General features: G+C 41.4%; 1 protein-coding gene across 1 annotated transcript; it reads left to right on the top strand.

Annotated features, from left to right (window-relative positions):
* Nucleotides 1-2,226: 2,226 nt before the first annotated feature.
* Nucleotides 2,227-17,783, top strand: LOC308051400 (DDB1- and CUL4-associated factor 12-like; the record flags this gene model as incomplete). The annotated part of the gene is made up of 8 exons (XM_080361832.1): nucleotides 2,227-2,268; nucleotides 3,247-3,453; nucleotides 4,682-4,742; nucleotides 6,471-6,664; nucleotides 7,748-7,813; nucleotides 10,764-10,926; nucleotides 14,460-14,644; nucleotides 17,674-17,783. The coding sequence occupies 8 exons, from the start codon at nucleotides 2,227-2,229 to the stop codon at nucleotides 17,680-17,682; spliced, it is 927 nt and encodes a 308-aa protein (XP_080217958.1). The 3' UTR covers nucleotides 17,683-17,783.
* Between the last annotated feature and the right edge of the window lie 1,951 nt (nucleotides 17,784-19,734).

The raw sequence follows: 19,734 nt of genomic DNA, 5'->3' as shown, positions 1-19,734 counted from the left end.
TGCTGACCACAACAAATGTGTGAGCCAACACAGGCAGGTTGCAGGAACAACCAGAGGCCACAGATGTGACACAAAGAGCAAATTTATTTTTGTTACCTCGCTACCAGGGGATCTCAGAAACAGCACTTAAGCTCCTGGGCAGAGGTCACACAAGCGGAGACACAGGTGCTGCAGAATTCAGCCCTGGTTGAAGAACAACGAGCCTGTTCATTTCGGTCTGTATATAGGGATTCACCCAGGCGCAGTTTACCACACTGGTTTGATCTTTGCCTGCAGAAATCTCAAGGATATATGATAAGGTGCCTTTATGCCTTTTTTCACAGGCCTGTTATCTAAACACAGAGGTTCTACTTGTAATTTATGTGTTTTTCTGTACCCCAGCTGCAGTCGCTTGAGCATATTTACAATTCTCCTCGCCATTCTTGTGCTATTCCTATACACAAAGCATCTGAGGCCTGCTATACTGCAACTGAAAAAAAGATATTGGTAGCATATGAAGAGGTTCAAGCTGCTTCAGAAGTGGTTGGTGCTGAAACACAGGTTCTCTTGGCACTTTGCTGGTGCTGGGCTGGATGTTCAAAGGGAAGGTCCCATCTATGCATCATGCAGCTGATGCTACATGGAATAAGTGGTTTGCACAGATACTGCTCCCTGGTTAGAGAGCCTGCCTGTAAAAGTATGCAACATAGATACTCATGTGCCTAAAAGTTGGGCACCAGCAGGTGGATCAGGCTGCTATGATTAAAGTGGCTCAGGTAGATTTAGACTGGTAACATAAAGGCAAGCTATTTCTAGCTTAGTGGACCCATGATACCTCAGGCCATCAAGGAAGAGATGTAACATATAGATGGGCTCATGATCATGGGATAGACTCAGTCATGGATGCTATTGCACAGGTTATCCATGAATGTGAGATATGCGCTGCAATCAGCCAAGCCAAATGGTTAAACCCTGTAGGGTATGGGGAGCAATGGCTAAAATATAAATGTTGGGAGGACTGGCTGACTGAATATATTATACTCCCACAAACCCACAAAGGCTAATGCAGCTGTGTCCCGTCCCAACAGGTGGGATGAGGGATGAGTTAACTCTGAACGCGACACACGCCCTGACTCAACAGATGAGATCAGGTGTGAGTTAACTCCGGGTAATTCTGCACGGCAATGCGAAGTGAATGACAGACAATCACTCCGGGGGTCCAATTATGAATTTACTAAAAGCACGTGGTGGTGTACAAATTACAGCAATCAGTGACTTGGCAAAAGTATGTTATAGTACCACAAAACTTATCAATACATTGACAGCAAAAGCCCTTCTAAAAACGGTGGATTGGCAACAATTAGTAACTGTAATGCAAAACTTAACAAGACTTTAGCAGCAGAACTTACAATGGTATTACTTATAAAGAATGTTTAAGAAAAAGGAAGAGAGAGAGAGAGAAGAGGACAACTAAGATATCGGAAAGAGAAAGAGAGAGAGAGAGGGACAGAGAGGGAGAGTAAGATATCACCACTCCACAGGTACATCGGTCCCGCGACGACCTCTGGAGGGGGAGACGCGTTGAAGATTTACACGCCACCAACCTGTATTGTACGTGAGGTTGTTTTATAACCCAGTTCATTTACATGCGAGATAGGAGAAGGCAGTTCGTCTCCTCCCTCTGCTTGCTCTTCATGCTAATTAGGAAGACTCTTCTGGAAATGAGTCTGGGGTCTTCAAACTAGGGGAAAGTTCACAGTATTGACCAGAAGTGAGTTGTCTTGCCCGTCAGGGGTAGTTATTGGTTTGTGGTCTCTTCTGGTAGCTGGTTGTCCGACAGATGGTTCATCTCTATCATCCCAATTAGGCCATGAGGCCTTTCACAGCAACACTGTTAATTGTCCTTATCTTCCAAGGTGTCTGCCTTCATGGCCATAAAACTTCGGGAAAGATAAGATGAGGTGTCATCTATCTCTTCCTCCCAAAGTAACAAAAAACAGACATAACAAGGCATAACAAGGTCTTTGTTCTGCTAAGCATGGGGGGAGTACTTCAAGGTTGTCACAAGCTGCCTCTGCCCAATCAAAACTTCCACATACTTTGGAGGGGATAAAGTCCTTCTAATGCACATGAAGAATATATATGGGAAGACAGTACAGGTTAGTTCTGCCTCAGGCAAAGGCAGACCCACTCACACGTTTGCTTTTGCTCAAGGACCTGGGTGCACTTGATTGGTGATGCAGAAGGATGGGGAAATCTGATGCGTACCTCAAGGGGATTTGTTTTGGGGTGAGAATTGACAATGAATTAAACTGTATGATGCTAATTGCTAAATAACCCTGCCAGTGTGTCATCACTACTGTAGTGCTATATGCCATATGAATGGTATTATAGTGAGAATCACCCAAATTAATGAAGAATGAACTTTTAAACTGAGCAAAGTGCAGCAGTGATGGAATCATAACTGGCTTCAGCAACTTCCTCAAGATCAACATCTTCAACCTGTAAACTGTGGGCGTGAGCCACACCAGATAGACCAGCCACAGACTCTGGATGCAGCATGCAACAATTCAACACCACATACCATTTTTCCTGCCCTGAAAGACTGTTAGGAGAGATGGAGTCCAAAGTCATGGATTAAATTAACTCAGTGGACATTTTAGAGGGATGGCCCATAGACTAAGGGAATGATATCTGTCTGTGTGTATGTGTGTGTATATATATATATATAAAGGGTAGGAAAAGTGGAGATGATCAGTTTGAAAGTGTAGGATCTGGGCGTGATATAGATGGTATAGAATAAGGGATGGATGATGTCCTGGGTTCAGTTGGGATAGAGTTAATTTTCACAGGAAGCTGGGAGGGGGCGCAGTCAGGGCAGCTGACTCAAACTAGCCAAAGGGATATTCTACACCATATGACATCATACTCAGTATATAAACTGGGGGAGCTGGTTGGGGGAGGGAATTGCTGCTTGTGAGCAGGCTAGGCATTGCCAGGTGGTGAGCAACAGCATTGTGTATCCCTCGCTTTGTGTATTCTTTTATTGTTATTATTGTTGTTGTTTATCTCTTCCTTTGTTGTCTTGTTAAACTGTTTTTATCCCAACCCATGAGTTTTACCTTTTTTTTCCTGATTCTCCTTCCTATTCCACCAGGGGAGGGGTGAGCAAGTGAGCAGCCACATGGTACTTAGTTGCCTGCTGGGGCTAAACCACAACACTTATCTGTTTGATAATAACTTACATCTCCTGCTCTTTTTCTCCAGTTATTTGTAGTAGATGTCCAGACTGGTCAAATTACCAAGATTCCTATTCTGAAAGATCGTGAATCTGGCATGGTGAATCAGCAGGGATGTGGTATCCATGCCATTGAGCTCAACCCCTCGAGGACCCTTCTGGCCACAGGTGGAGACAACCCCAACAGTCTTGCAGTTTATCGTCTACCTACACTCGATCCTGTCTGTGTGGGAGATGTAAGTGGGAGTATTTGGGGAAAGTTTATTTTGTCACAAGATTTACTACTTTGAAGTGCGTAAGGTCAGATCAAGGTTAAGATCTGGGAGTCTTGTAGTGGAGAGTGAAATTTTGAAAGCTTGAAAACATTCCTGATTAAGTTGTCTTTTTTGACAGTGACATGTGAAACGATTCTCAGGGTTCTGAGTCAGATTTCTTCTTCCTCACCCTCATTCAAGTTTACTTCAGATTACTTTTAAGCATTGAGAATGTAACAAAATCTTAACTGTTAAAGTCTAATTGTGATGACGACTTCTGAAACTAGTTTTAGTGAAAAAGTTCTTTTGAGAAATTGAAAAGATGAGAAAAGTTGTTCAAATTTTCCCCTTCTCCAGTGCAGCTTATGTACATATTATTCCAGAAGTGGAACTTGGCTTTGAGGATTAGTTCTAACTCAGTGGCTTATGGCAGTTTGATACACTCTGGTACTGCTTATATTCCTGAAAAATCATGAGGCCTTTTTAAAATAGCCAGTCCTAAGAATAAAAAGGCTGAAATGAGTATAGTGATGTTCTGGAAGCACTTCTCTCTCATTTTTCCTTTCTGATTCAGGACTTCACATAGATGTTAACTACAACAGCAGAGGTCAGTTGGGTCAGAGTTTCTGCAGTAGCAGATAGCCATCTGCAGAAAGGCTTGACTCTTAAGATTTCTATGACTTGTTATTCATTTGTGTGCTGCTGTGACTCTGCAGCTTTTCATACAGAAATAGAGCCTTAAGGTCTTTTTTCTCCACAGGTTTCTCACCTGCTAAAGAAAAGATTCTTGAATTAATAGTCTTGAAAAATTAATCTGCAGGTCATAAATTGTAAACATAATGTTTTGTTTACTTTTTATAGTAGGGATGTGCATTTGAGGAAATAAAAGTATGTAGCTACTTTACAGAAGTAAAGAATGGTGCTTTCAGAATGGAAAAATCTAAGTCCTTAGAAATGAGATCAGTTTTTAATCTCTAATTGCTCTCTATTAATTATACACTTCAAAATTAAAAAAAAAAAAAAGTTAAAATTACTATTAGGTACTTTAACTGCTCCAGCTTGATATTGGAATCTTATCTGAATGTTTTTAACATAGGTCTGTCCTTCTGAGTTTGTACTAATTAAAAAAAATCAAAGTGAAGAATACTTGTCTGCTTTGAGACCACTCTAGAATATAATGGCACAGAAAATCAGTCTCTTTTTCTTTTAGGATGGACATAAGGACTGGATATTTTCAATTGCATGGATCAGTGATACTATGGCTGTTTCTGGTAAAGTCTGTTTTTTTTTTTTCCTACAATTTTATACTGATGTACAGCACTTGATAAGTCTTAGGGAAGCACCTTTTTTTTTCAAGGCATTTGAAACCACTTCAAACTACTTTGCCTATTTAAACTATTCTTGGTCTTAAAACAAAGCAAAGCACAGTACTATTTGTAGGGCCCTGGTCTAGATTTGATTTTTTTTTCTCGTATTAGAGGGAATGTTACTGTCTCTACAGTGGGTGTTGTCATGAGAGGGTATTATCTAAACATAGTGCATTAAAGGGAAGGATTCTACACAAGAAGAATATCAAGAGGGGTGTTGATTATCAGTTAATAACTTTGGAATACAGCAGAGCAGTATTGGTTTCCTGAAATCCTATGAAAGACTCATTAATGAAAACTCAGTTTGTTTTATCAAGCTATCAGTAAAGTCACGTGTGTGTGTGTATATATATGTACACATACTATGGCAGTTAATACAGAAGACTGTAATAGAAAAGATCAGTTACTGACTTCTTAGTAAATAGTTGAATAACCAGTGTAACTTCATCAAGTATTACTTAAGTAAAGGCAGCAATACTAATATGCTGTTGCATTAATGTAGTTGTTCACTGTCTTTTTGTGCTGACAGGGTGTAGTATTCCATACAGGGAGGTGTCAAACTGCAGGTGACAGAAAATCTTAAGAGTCTCATATAAAAATCAAATACTTGAATTGGGTTTTTTAAAAAAAAAAAAGAAAAAAAAAAGAAAAACAAACAAATAAACAAAAGCTAATTCTGGAGTTTGATTTGGAGTGTAATATAAAAATTGATCCTTGCAACTCTCCAACCCAAATATCTACATTAAAACCAAAACAAAACCAAACAAACAAAGAAAAAAAAAAACAAAACACCACCCACAACACATTGTATAGGGAAGAAATTGAGCTACATGTCAAATTTGTCAGAGCTGCCTTAGATGGAAGTGAGTTGCCCAAACACCAGAAGGGATGGGTAATAGGAGCTTGGATTAATCCTGTGTTGATCTTTGAACCAAAGACATTCAGCTTTCTTTATCCAGCATTGTTATGCTTATTGATTCATATTTTGGATTAAGATCTTCAAATTCAGTAGAAAGATAAAATGAGTCCTTGCTTGTTCAGCCTCAGTTCCTGTGCATTTAAAAAAATAATTTTAAAAATAGATTTGATACAAATTCCTACAAATTGTGGTTTGAAATAGCTGTTTCTGTTCAGTTGACAAATGTGTGTGTACATATCCATAAGCATACTGGCAGAAACCAAATGATCCAAAATTGATGTAAACCCAATGGAGTTTCCTTGGAGGTTTTTGTATTGGCTTAACAGACTGTCAATCTCAGTCTTGGTAAGCCAGGCTGAACTCATAGGCTATTCAGTCACCTCTGAGTTTATTCTACATGTGAATCTCTAATGGTGATTGTTATACAAGGTTGTGGTTTTTGATGCATCCTAATAAGTTTGAAAACAGATGAGGTACTTGGAAACTATGTAGACAAACCAGTTGACAATGAGTTCATGTCATTAACTTTATAGCTCAGTAAAATAATGATTTTGTTAATAATTAATATATAGACACCAATAGTGTGTTCAGTTAAAGTAAATTAATAGTAATAGTATCCTTTCTTTCTTTTAGACCCTATTGTTTATTGCACTTTCTTTTTTAAAATGGGGAATTATGTATATGTGAAATGCTGTTATGGACTATTTATTCAGGTTCCCGGGATGGTTCAATGGGTCTCTGGGAAGTCACAGAGGATGTGTTGTCCAAAAGCAATGTCAGGCATAATCTCTCTCAAGTTCCTGTCTATGCCCACATAACACACAGAGCTCTGAAGGATATCCCCAAGGAGAACACCAATCCTGACAACTGCAAAGTCCGAGCATTGGCTTTCAACAATAAGAACAAGGTTAGTAAGATAAGCAAGACAGCTGACAAGTCCTAAAACTGTCCATATGTATTAGAAAAAGAAAAAAGTAATCTAAATCAAATATACTGGAGAAGCAACCTAATATTTTTTCCCTGATCCTTTTGCATCTTTCACATATGAGATGGTCATATTTATCTGCTCTGTCTGCTTCTTCCCCAAGTGCTTGGAGAAGTCCAGTAGAAAAATTAAAAAATCATATATTTTCAGAAGGAACAGTTTTCCCATGAGTTTGATTTTAGACTTGCACTCTAAGGGGGGCAGATGAGGAATGTTTATGAGAAGCAGATAAAGCACCAAAACACCTACTGCAGCTTGAATCCCACTCTTGAGTGCTCTTGCTGCTTTTCTTCACCTTTTGTGAAGACCAGCTAACATTCAGTTGGTTGCTGTTTTGATGGCTGAATTGTTACTGGATTGCTCAGCAAGCTAGGTGACTGACACATCAGTGCTTACTTTCATGTTATTTTGTTGGTGTTTGACAAACAGTAAATGTTAACCTCCCCCATGCTGATCTCTTGTTATTGCTAGAGATGAATTGTACTGGGGCAAGTGGGAGTAGCAATTCACCTCCCACTACTTTTCTTTCAGCCCTCAACAGAGAAGGTCTGAAGCAAAGATGGGTGTGCCATCAGAAGCATGGAGTTCCTGCAGGCTTTATTTTTCACTATAGCTGTTAATTACTCCTCTGTGATGAAGACTACATGTAGCCTTTTCAGTATAGTAGTGCCTGGAAATAAATGTTTACTTCAGGATCAGAATCAGTACAGGAGCTGCTGTAGAGAATTGCCAACCCCGGCTCGTAGTGTCTAATAATTCATTATTTGATTAAATAACAAGATCTATACTTTTGAAAGTTTCTTTTTGTTATTTACTGTTTCATTAATTCTTATTCTACCTAGCACCTTTGTCAAGATCAATATAAAATGAAAATTTATCTTCATAAGCATGTACAGAATTATGCATGAGTTCAGTCTGGAGTATGCAGCCTGCCTTGTAGAGAGTTTGTAAGGACATCTATAATACAGAAACTAACTCTTACCTTTTTTTTTTTTTTTTTTATAGGAACTGGGAGCTGTGTCCCTAGATGGGTATTTTCATCTTTGGAAAGCAGAGCACACACTATCAAAGGTGCTTTTCTGTTTGTTGGTGTAAAATTAAAAAAATTGTCTAGCAGTTAAGGCTGTTCACTATTCTTCATTTCCTTTAAATGCTTGAAGAAAGAGCAGCAGTGTTTGTAAAACACTTAAAAGCTTTATGTAAAATGAAATGTCCTAAAAACTAGAACCTGGGGAGAGAAACTTCCCACTCCCTTTATTTTGGAGGGTGGGAGGTACTCTTAACTTTCTGCCAATTCTGGGTGAGCTGAAGTGAACTGTTTCATAGAATCACAGTATGTTAGGGATTGGAAGGGACCTCGAAAGATCATCTAGTCCAATCCCCCTGCCGGAGCAGGAACGCCTAGGTTAGGTTACACAGGAAGGTGTCCAGGCGGGTTTTGAATGTCTCCAGAGAAGGAGACTCCACAACCTCCCTGGGCAGCCTGTTCCAGGCTCTGTCACCCTCACTGTGAAGAAGTTTCTTCTCATATTTAAGTGGAACCTCCTATGTTCCAGTCTGCACCCATTGCCCCTTGTCTTATCATTGCTTGTCACCAAGAAGAACCTGGCTTCATCCTCGTGACATTCACCCTTTACATCTTGATAAACATTAGTGAGGTCACCCCTCAGTCTCCTCCAAGCTAAAGAGACCCAGCTCCCTCCACCTTTCCTCATAAGGGAGATGCTCCACTCCACTAGAGTATGATGGATACTTGATTAGCAGTGTTCATAAAGTAATTTGCATTTAAGTGTAATTGCAATTGCAGATCAAATGCAGTAATATCTATGCTAGTGTATAAGGTAAGTTTTTTCAGGTGAGAGCTGATGTCTGTGTACTCCTGTTGAAGAAATAACAGCAGCTTAGATAGATGTAAAACAGTTACCAAAATGTCCATTCTTCTTTGCATAATACTTGGCTTCAGCCTTTATCATCTCAGTTTGGTTCAGATGAGGCATCCAATCTCCTTCAGGTTTCTCTTCTGTGGGTCAGGTTATTGCTTTTCTGTTAAAGTTCTGTTGTCGTGATGAACTTATTTTTTAGCTGCATTTTGTTTTTTTTTCTGTGCTGGTTCAGCTGGGATAGAGTTAACTTTCACTGGAAGCTGAGAGGGGGGACAGCCAGGACAGCTGACCCAAACTAGCCAAAGGGATATTCAATACCATATGACATCAGACTTGGTATAAAAATGGAGGAGCTTGCCAGAAGAGGGACTTGCTGCTTGGGGAATTACTGCTGTCCAGGTCTCTTGTTCTGGGACTGGCTGTTCAGCACAATTGTGTTCAAGTGAGAACTGCGGACTGGGGTTTCTGCTCTTCCGGGATAGAGTATACAGAACCAGTGTTTGCAATTGATGCTTGAGAGCAGGCTGGGCATCAGTTTTCACAGTATCACAGTATCACAGTATGTTTGGGATTGGAAGGGACCTCAAAAGATCATCTAGTCCAATCCCCCTGCTGGAGCAGGAACGCCCAGGTGAGGTTGCACAGGAACATGTCCAGGCGGGTTTTGAATGTCTGCAGAGAAGGAGACTCCACAACCCCCCTGGGCAGCCTGTTCCAGTGTCTGTCACCCTTACTGAGAAGAAGTTTTTTCTCAAATTTAAGTGGAACCTCTTGTATTCCAGCTTGATCCCATTACCCCTTGTCCTATCATTGTTTGCTAACGAGAAGAGCCTGGCTCCATCCTCATGGCACTCACCCTTTATATATTTATAAACATTAATAAGGTCACCCCTCAGTCTCCTCTTCTCCAAACTAAAGAGCCCCAGCTCCCTCAGCCTTTCCTCATAAGGGAGGTGCTCCACTCCCTTAATCATCTTTGTTGCCCTGCGCTGGACCCTCTCCAGCAGTTCCCTGTCCTTCTTGAACTGAGGGGCCCAGAACTGGACACAATATTCCAGATGTGGTCTCACCAGGGCAGAGTAGAGGGGAAGGAGGACCTCTCTCGATCTACTAACCACCCCCCTTGTAATACACCCCAGGATGCCATTGGCCTTCCTGGCCACAAGGGCACAGTGCTGGCTCATGGTCATCCTGTTGTCCACCAGGACCCTCAGGTCCCTTTCCCCTACACTGCTCTCTAATATGTAATTTCCCAACCTATACTGGAACCTGGGGTTGTTCCTGCCCAGATGCAGGACTCTACACTTGCCCTTGTTAAATTTCATTAGGTTATTCCCCGCCCAACTCTCCAGCCTGTCCAGGTCTCGCTGGATGGCAGCACAGCCTTCTGGCGTGTCAGCCACTCCTCCCAGCTTAGTGTCATCAGCAAACTTGCTGATAGTACACTCTATTCCCTCATCTAAATCGTTAATGAATATATTGAATAATAGTGGCCCCAGTACAGACCCCTGAGGCACTGCACTAGATACTGGCCTCCAACTAGACTCCACATCATTGACTACCACTCTCTGGCTTCTCTCCTTAAGCCAGTTTGTAACCCACTTCACTACTCTATTGTCTAGACCACACCTCCTCAACTTAGCTGTGAGGATGCTGTGGGAGACTGTGTCAAAGGCTTTACTGAAGTCAAGGTAGACCACATCCACCGCTCTGCCATCATCCATCCACCTTGTTACATTCTCATAAAAGGCTATGAGGTTGGTCAAGCATGACTTACCCTTGGTAAAGCCATGCTGAGTGCCCCTAATAACCAGGTTGGTGAGCGATTGCATTGTGTATCCTTCACTTTGTATATTCTTTCATTGTTATTATTGTTTATCTTTTCACTTTTGCTGTCCTGTTAAACTTTTTTTGTCACAATCCATGGGTTTTAGCTTTCGTTTCCTGATTCTCCTCCCCATCTCACGGGGGGAGGGAGGGAGGAGGAGTGAGCGAGCGACCGTGTGGTTCTAGTTGTTGGCTGGGCCTAAACCACATAATTTTCACTGTAACTTCCTTAAACTTAGCTTACAGAATCATTCTATTAATGTTTTGATCTTTTCTCATAATGTGTTGCTTTGTCTTTCCTCTGTTTCCAGTTACTTTCCACAAAGTTGCCATACTGCAGGGAGAACGTGTGTTTGGCTTATGGTCAGGAGTGGTCAGTGTATGCAGTAGGATCACAGGCACATGTCTCCTTTCTGGATCCCAGGCAGCCTTCTCACAATGTAAAATCCGTCTGTTCCAAAGAACGAGGCAGTGGTAAGAAACTTGTCAAAGGGTGCTTCAAATGATTTGCCTGCAGAAGTAGCTATTAAGGCTGCGGTAAGATAAGCTTTTAATAAATCGGAAGTCTTTTTCATGTGATAGACTAAATCATTAATAGTATATAGTGTGCCTTCTACTTATTTTTTACTGTGTCTTATTCTGTTTTACTTCATCTCAAAGCAAATCCAGTCTTCGTACCACTATTAATACTGTCTGTTCTTGCATTTTTCTCTGGGAATGGAAAAAAAGCATGTTGGCTGCTTAGTGCTATCATACTGTGAGTCTGTGCTGTGAGTGAATGCTTACTTTGTTATTTTAAAGCCATGAGCGAGACTCTTAATTTTCAATGTGTATTTATTTACTTTAAATATACAAAAGCTCACAAGCTCAGTCTTAAAAAAAAATGCTGATTTGAATGCTGTTTTCCTTTTCTGATGTGGATGCAGTATGTCCAATTTAACCTTACACCAGGGCCAAGTATGAGGGCTTGCAGGGTACATGGTCCCATAAGCTTCTTCCCATAACCTTTTTTCCTGAGCATGAGAAGGCACTGTGCTGTGATGCACATTTTAAGCCATATTAATCCCAGACTAATCAATTGCAGTCTTTATTTAGCTTGGCTCTAGGTATCTATCTCTTTATTGGGCAAGTTATCAAAAGAGAACACATGGAGGTAAGGATTAGGAAAGTTTTATTTATGTGGTTACTGGAGTTTGAACAGTGCTGTCTAGATAAATGTCAGGTTCTGCTTCTTTCAGATATGGGAGAAGTTTCTATAATATAAAAAAAGGTGCTTCACCAGCAACAGCCTTTGTCCTGACCCACTCAGTGAGGACTCTGTGGAGGTCCTGACATGGTCACCCTTCAGTATCATAGGGAAGAAATACCAAGACACCGGAGTGTGGTGCCCAGTGGTGACTGGTGGCTGAAAGTTTCTGCACTGAGTATGTGATCTTCTATGCTGGGAGGATGATCTATGTGTAGGTAGTATCTCTGGGGTGCTAGTTCATGTCTAGAGAAAGCCTTTGTTCAATGCTGTTTTCTGTTCTGCATAGTAGGTGGATTTTTTTTTTTTTGACATAGTGGTGGAGGCACTTAAGTAATATTAATTCAAGATACTGAGTGTTTCAACTTTCTATTGATCTCATTGGGACTTGGAGTGGTGCAGCACCTCTAGAAAGGAGGCTGTTTATTGATTTGCAGACTAAAATCTGGGTTGACTTTTAAGTGCTTTGAAGTGTTACCTGAATGTGCTTTCAGCTTCCAAATGCACCTACTGAACGTGTTAAATCCACGTTAACTTCAAATCATTAGCATTGTATACAAAAGCAGGTCAGAGAAAGGTTGTAACTTAATAAGACTGGAACTGGGGCTGTTTTTTACCTAGTGTAACCCTGACTACTCTACATGAGAAGGTAGCTAATGCTTTTTAGTGCATCTTGTGTTGCTTTTCTTAGCAGCTGTACAGGGAAGTGCAGGCCCTGGACTCTAGTTCTTGATCTGCAGGAGGAGAGCTTACCGTGATCAGTTTTAGGCACAGGTTGTGCTTTTAGTTTGATAGGAATGATTAATCTGAGGTACTTCAGCCCCTTAGGAGCCAATTTGAAGTACTGTTCTTGAAAACCTGTACTAACATCCTCTTAGTAGTGTGTACATCATGGATTCCTTCAGTTAATTTTTTTTATTAGAGGAAGATCCACAGTTGTTCTGCATTTTATAGCTTTTTATTAATAAATTGCATTGAAAAGTATATGCCATCTGCTTTCATACTCCATCACCTGTTTCTGTTAAGTAAGTATTCTGCTAGGTTATTTGTTGAGCACTTTTGGAGCAAAAATAAGAAGAGGTCCTCTCTTGTGCCTTTCTCCTCTTATTCAAGTGACTGTTCTTGCCGATTGCAGAGGGCTTAAAGCTTTCTGTATGTATTTGCCAGAGCCAGGCCCTTGCAATGGGGGGGGGGGGAGGGAGTGGGGGTGTGAGATGTCTCCAACTTGCTCAGATGCATTTGTAGTTCTCTGAACTAAAGTGGGTATTTTTATGTGAATCTGGTAAATCTGTTTTAACATGTGTGAGACTTGCACAGTGGTTTCCCATCTATTAAGGCTGCAGCCAAGATTTCACCTCACATCTGGAGCGTGACAATGTGACCTTGCCTGTTCTAAGTGTGTGTCACAGATGGTGGTGGCTGTGGATGTAACATCAGGTTGTGGAAGCAGAAGGATGAGGATGTGTTTCTAGTTAGGACTCTGTACAAAGAGGAAGGGGAAACTCCCTGGCTGCATCTACACCTCTTCGATGTCTACTGTTACGTGTCCTGCTGGGTGTATTCCAAGATGTTATGAGTGTTGTGACATTCAGTCTCACTTGGTACGGTGACAGTAGCTGGCATAACTCACTTTTTTCTCCTCCTGTTTGAATGCTTGTTTAGGCTGTAATTCAGTGGTACTTTGAAGAGGGTTTAAAAAGCCTTAGAGTTTATAACCTGGTGTCATGTTGTGCAGGAAGGAAAAGCATAGATGTGGTGGGGTTTAATCTGAGTAGAAGAGTTGTTTGGGGTAGAGTGCTTACACAGAACAAACCTTGTGCGCAATAAATAGAGATGAGATGACAGGACATTATACAAATTGCAAATTCCTACATGCATAATCTCCCCAATACTATTTCCAAGGGATCCTTGTTTATCTGAGGCTTCAGATTTAGATTTTGTGAAAACAAAATGTACTCCTTTTACCCAATCTAACAGTGTAACTGAATCGTGCTAGAATGTTTTTTTGGGACTGGAAACTTCTTGTAGCTTCCCATGTGCTGGTGTAACATGGTGTTACTTGGGTTATAGGATTCTTAGTCTGTTTTCACACTAGATGAAGTGCTAAAAGTGACAGCTACAAAGAATAAGGTGCGTTTGTGTGAGAATATTTGAGCAGGGATAGCCTCAGAATTATTTAAGAGCCTGATCTATCTTAGCAGCAAAGTGACTAGTGATTATTATGGCTATACTTGCTTACAGCTAGCCTGTTGATCAGCAAAATGCACTTGGTGGCAGCTGGGACAGTAATTTTTCTGACATAGTCACTTATTGCAGCTTGGCAGGTAGCTAGATAGAGTGTGAGCTCATGGAGGAAACCAATGTGATGTTCTTTCCTCTGTCTGCTGCCATGTACTCACTCATGGTGTGTTCACGTAGAGACTCATGGCAGACAGAACAAAGCTGCTCCTGATCCTAAATGGCTTATGATCTTTGTTTATCTGGCAGAGCTGAGGCCTGCTGAGAATGAAGCTTCTTACTATGCACCATCAGTGTAGCTGATGGCCTCAGAAGAAAAGTAGTATATGTAATTGAAGCTACTGTTTCAGTAGTATCCATGGGATTTATCTGCATTGCTCCATAGCAGTGGGGAAACTTGTGTTGTGGAGAATACTAGTAGGTAGTTAATCTTAAAGAAAATATTAGACATCAAGCAGCAGCACTGCAGAGCCAAAGCATCCATCTTCCTTACTGCATTGTATGTCCCTTCTCTGTTTGACAGGTATTCGATCGGTGAGCTTCTATGAGCACATCATCACAGTGGGAACAGGGCAAGGTTCCTTATTGTTTTACGATATCAGAGCCCAGAGGTTCCTGGATGAAAAGCCCCCACGTGGCTGCTATGGACAGAAGCAAAAATTAGGAGGAAGTGAAATATTGAAGTTGAATACTGGGAAAGGCTGGCTGGTGAGTAGCTTGTAGCTGTAGGAGACCCTTTACACAGGAGTGCCGTAGGGCTCGAACCCGTTCTTTTTGTAGTAATGGGAACTATTGTATGAAATGCATCCCAGTAAAACAGTGATTATGTAACTGATTGATAACTGTAATCATGAAAAAGCAAGAAGTGCTGCAGAATTGCTTTCTATAAAAGCTGTATTAAAGGGTATTGAATGGTTGGTTGCTTGAGTATAAGGCATACTGACTACTGTTATGCACTGATTCATAAATGAACTAGACTTTATATCTTTATGTTTTTGAATGTAATCTAACTTCTAGTTTTCAGAACCTCAAACACAAAATACATTGTCTTCCTATAAAAATGTGGTACTTGGTAAGAGAGATTTAATTTGTGTGCAATTTTAGAAATTGGCTTCCTGAGGTAATGCCATGGCAGGTGCTTGAGCTCAATTTCCTGTATGTTATCATTAAGCAGTTAAGGCTTTGTCTAACTTCTCTCTAGCATCTTTTGTATCATTGTGTGTAACTTTAAAAACTAACAAAACTTGATATCTTACCTACCCTTCACCTTCCCCCCTCCATTGTTTGGCCCAAATGTCTTCAGAAAAAGCTTCAGGACAACTCTGGTATCTTCAGGTTGATCTGTCTGAAGCTTCAGGGAGTATTAAAAGAAAAAAACAAACAAACAAACAAACAACATTTTAGGCTCTGGAAGCTACCTTCTGCTTTTATGAAGGTTTTGGGTTTGGCAACAATAACTATCTAAACTTTCCTTTAACAGAATCATGATGAAACCTGGAGGAATTACTTTTCTGACATAATTTTCTTCCCGAATGCTGTTTACACCCACTGTTACGACTCATCTGGAACTAAACTCTTTGTGGCAGGAGGCCCCCTTCCATCAGGACTTCATGGGAATTATGCTGGTCTCTGGAGCTAATGATAACTCTTTATAAATGCTGATCTTTACACAGATTTCAACTTTTCTTTCAATTTTTTTAACAACAAAACTGTGTGTGATGACATTGATTTCTGATTTAAATGTAAGTTATTTTTTGGCTGAGTTTTCGGTTGGTCTCCAACAGTCTTGTACATCTTTTTGAACCAGTTTTTTGCTTTAACCTCCTTGAGCCTTTATATGAAGGGGTTTTGAAATACCTTTTTTTTTTAATTGTATTTACTTCAAATGACTCTTCCCCCATATTTAGGCTATCTTGGCCATGTGCCTCCCTCCCCTACTTTGCTGTGAGGTGGGATTCCTTTCTTATAGAGTAGTTGCTCCTGGGCTTTCTGTGAAAGTCTAAGGGCTGTGTGTCTGCAGATGCTTTGTGTCAGTTACATTACCTGGAGTGAGGACTAATTGTAATTAAAAAAAATATTTAAAATATTTGTAAGAGAAAAGCTACTACTTTATCTGCAGAGCCTGGCCCTGGCCTGGGTTGATCTTATTTTTTAAAAGTACAAGTCTAATGACACTGTTTATACATAGAGAAATATGGTAATTTTAAGCTGTACTCATTGGAGCCCAGGGATGGATTCCCCAGAGGTATTGCCCATCAAGCCCAAATTGCAGAAGTGCAGGAGTTCTCAGAAGTGCATCTGTATTTGAATTGCAGTTTTCAGCAGTGCCAGGAGCAAAAATTGATCTTCCTTCTCTGCCTGTCCCAGGTATCAGCTTGCACAACTGGACTTTGCATAGGCTGTTCTGTATTACATTGAGGGCCTGCAGAGGTGCTGAGAGGAAATGGGGGCTAGGGACATGAGTGTTCTTGTCATTCAAAATGAACTAAATCTATCAATTTTCCAGATGAGCCAAAGTTCCTTAGTATGCTGCTGCTGCAGTAGCTCATAGGTTCTTCATAAACTGCCTAAAACCCAGGACCTTTTTTGTCCCAGGTTATGGAAATTTTTCCATTTTACCTGTTCTGGTTGGCCATCTTCTCTAATAAGCCAATGGAATAAATAAACTTTTTTTTTTTTTTCTCCAAGCTTAAAGAGTGCACCTTGGACTTGTCTAATGCAAGCTAGAAGCTTTCCATGTAGCAAGATGACTTGCTGTTAGCTCATGTTGTGCTAGCATCTGCTGTCATCCTGCTTGCTATAAGAGATGCTCAGTCCTTCCCCAAATACCCTTCTGCCTTCTGCATTCAAAGTCCCTCAAACTTCACATAGGATTGGGTGGGGAGAATAGGTCTGATGCCCTCCAGGTCCAGCCGTGAAGCATGTGCATTCCAGGGTGATGATCTTGCCTAATACTCAGCTAAAATGCAGGACTCCATTGTGTTCCTCCTAGCCTTCTGGCAGGCACCAAAATCTGGGCTTGTTAGTGATGCCTCTGCCCTCTGCTGGGATTAATGCCTTTCCCCTGCCCCTGTCACCTGTGAAGCACTGTGCCTGTACCTCATTGCTTTAGTGCCAAATGGGCAATTGGCTGAAGCTGAGAAGAAAGACAAGGCTGGGACATGCTCTGTTCTACTGTCTCTGCTGGAGATCACAGCCACCACTGTAGAGTAGTTCTAGTCCCTTACACAGTTCCTGCCAGACTGCCTAGAGCTAGTCTGCATGTGTCCTTGCAGTCCCTCTCATCTTTGTACTCAGTATCTTCATCACTAATGCCAAGCAGTGAGACTCAGGCTTAATGTCCAGCTGGTAGTGGAGACTGAGATGGGAATCCTGCAAGGAATGCAGTTTTCTCCCATACAGGTGGAAATCCTGGCAAGAGAAGAGCTCTCCCAGATGTACACCTGTCCTGGAAGTATAATTTTCTCACACTGAGCACTGACATGGGTGCTTTGCAAACAGATCTTGTGGTATTTCATAAATCTGCTTCCCTTGTGGGTTGGTTGCTAAAACTGAATCAGTTCATGGTGCTATTTGTGTGGCTATTTAGGCTTTTCTCTTAAAAGGGGCAAATTATATACCAAGGGGTAGCAAAGGAGCTCTCAAATTTTATTTAGAGTTGTCCATTGTTTTTTTAAGATGATGTAATGGTGCCTGTGTTTCTCTGTGATGGCAACATACTGCTTTGGTTATTTTAGGGGTTTTGAAAAGTGGAAGTATACAGAGAAAAACAAATCTTGATGAAGTATGGCAGAATGTGTATTTCGAGGATTACTCCTTCAGCTACTGTGTAAGACCTCTCTGTCACAGGGAACATGTTCAGGTTAGTTTTTTTTACTTGGGCTTGGTTAGGTTTTTTTACTTGGGCTTGGTTTGAGGTGCTTTTTCTTTTCCTCCTCTAACTAAACTAGACACTTGAATCTGAGTGTCCTCCAATTCTGCTGAAACAACAGTTACTAGTTAGGCATTTAGTGTCACCAGTACAAAAGGAAAACTCCTGGTCTGGAAATCTTAGCCCTGATGTTGATCTATTAATTGAAGCATATTCCAGGTTTGGGTGAGGGGGCAAAAAGGGTATTCGTATGGACTGAGCTTTAGCCTCTAAACACAGAGGCTGATCTTTCTGCAGAGTTAGCAGAGTCTCTAGGTGTTACTGAAGAGGTCACCTTAGCACCCCTGGAAAGTGTTCCTCTCTGCTGACTATTTTCTTCCCTTTTTTTCTACACAGGAAGCTTTGGATGATTCTCAGAAGAATATAAACAATGATGTAAAATTCCTCAAGTCTCACATACTTCTGTGAATTCTGCTTTCAGGGTCCATTCTTGCAAAGATGGTAACTTCTCATAGGGAAGGAGCCATCCTTGTTGCTGTATGAAAAGCTCCCCCAAAAAAACTGGAAACTAACTAGACAGTGATGCAAGCACACAAACGATTTGGGCCAGAGATAACTTAATTTCTAGCCTGTTTCAGTGGTTTTAAATAATAGAATCATAGAATACCAGGTTGGAAGGGACCACAAGGATCATCTGGTCCAATCTTTCTTTGATTCTTTGATAACAGCTGGTTTTATAAGACACCAGTCTGGATACTGATAAGTGGGAAAGGTTGATCTCACAGGGGCAAAAGGATGCTGGGGCAGGAATTAGCAGGGCTCATTTGGAGAGCTTTAAACTAGATTCGAAGGAGGATGGGGTTGTAGCTGGGCTTGCATCAGTGGGGCAGCACTCTAGTATTGATGAAGACTGGGAGGCCTCCCATACCCCAAGGGTGAAATCAGTGTGCTCAGCTCACTTCCTGAAATGCCTGTACACCAATGCACACAGCATGGGGAATAAGCAGGAGTTAGAAACTTGTATTCAGTCAGGAGTTTATAATCTGGTGGCAATTACAGAGACATGGTGGGACAGCTCACATGACTGGAATGTGGTCATGGATGGCTATGTCCTTTTCAGGAAAGACAGGCCAGCCAGGCGTGGTGGTGGAGTTGCTCTTTACGTGAGAGAGCAACTACAATGTACTGAGTACTGTCCAGGAGCGGATGAGGAGCGAATTGAGAGTCTGTGGGTGAGAATGAAGGGGCAGGCTGGCAGGGGTGATACTGTTGTGAGTGTCTATTACAGGCCACCAGATCAGGCTGAGGAAGTTGACGAGGCCTTCTACAGGCAGCTGAGAGCAGCCTCACAGTCACAGGCCCTGGTTGTTGTGGGGGATTTTAACTTCCCTGATGTTTGCTGGAAGGATTACTCAGCCAGCCAGCCACAGTCCAGGAGGTTCCTCCAGTGCATTGATGAGAACTTCCTCATGCAGATGGTGGATGAGCTGACTAGGAGAAGTGCACTGCTGAACCTCATCCTCACTAACAAGGAGGGTCTGGTTGAAGCAGTAAAGGGCTGCCTTGGCTGCAGCAACCATGAAATGGTGGAGTTCAGGATCTCATGTGTCAGGAACAGAATAACAAGAAGAATTGCAACCCTGGACTTCAGCAGGGCAAACTTTGGCCTTTTCAAACAATTACAAGGGGAAATCCCATGAGCAAGGCTGCTTAAAGGTAAAGGGCCCCAAGATAGTTGGCTAGCATTCAGGAACTGCTTCTACCAAGATCAGAGCATCCCAACAGGTAGGAAGTCAAGGAATGGAGATAGGACACTGTAGGAGCGATAAAGGACTCAGCAAACATTTCGATTCAATGTGAATCACACAAAGCCATTTATTACAAAAACAAGCCTCCTTATATATGCAACTATATTCTAATCACGCAT

The sequence above is a fragment of the Nesoenas mayeri genome (assembly GCF_963082525.1).
Source record: "Nesoenas mayeri genome assembly, chromosome: W".
In the NCBI taxonomy this organism is placed as follows: domain Eukaryota; kingdom Metazoa; phylum Chordata; class Aves; order Columbiformes; family Columbidae; genus Nesoenas; species Nesoenas mayeri.
Note: the sequence above shows the minus strand (reverse complement) of the source record. Positions and strands in the feature narration are given on the sequence as shown.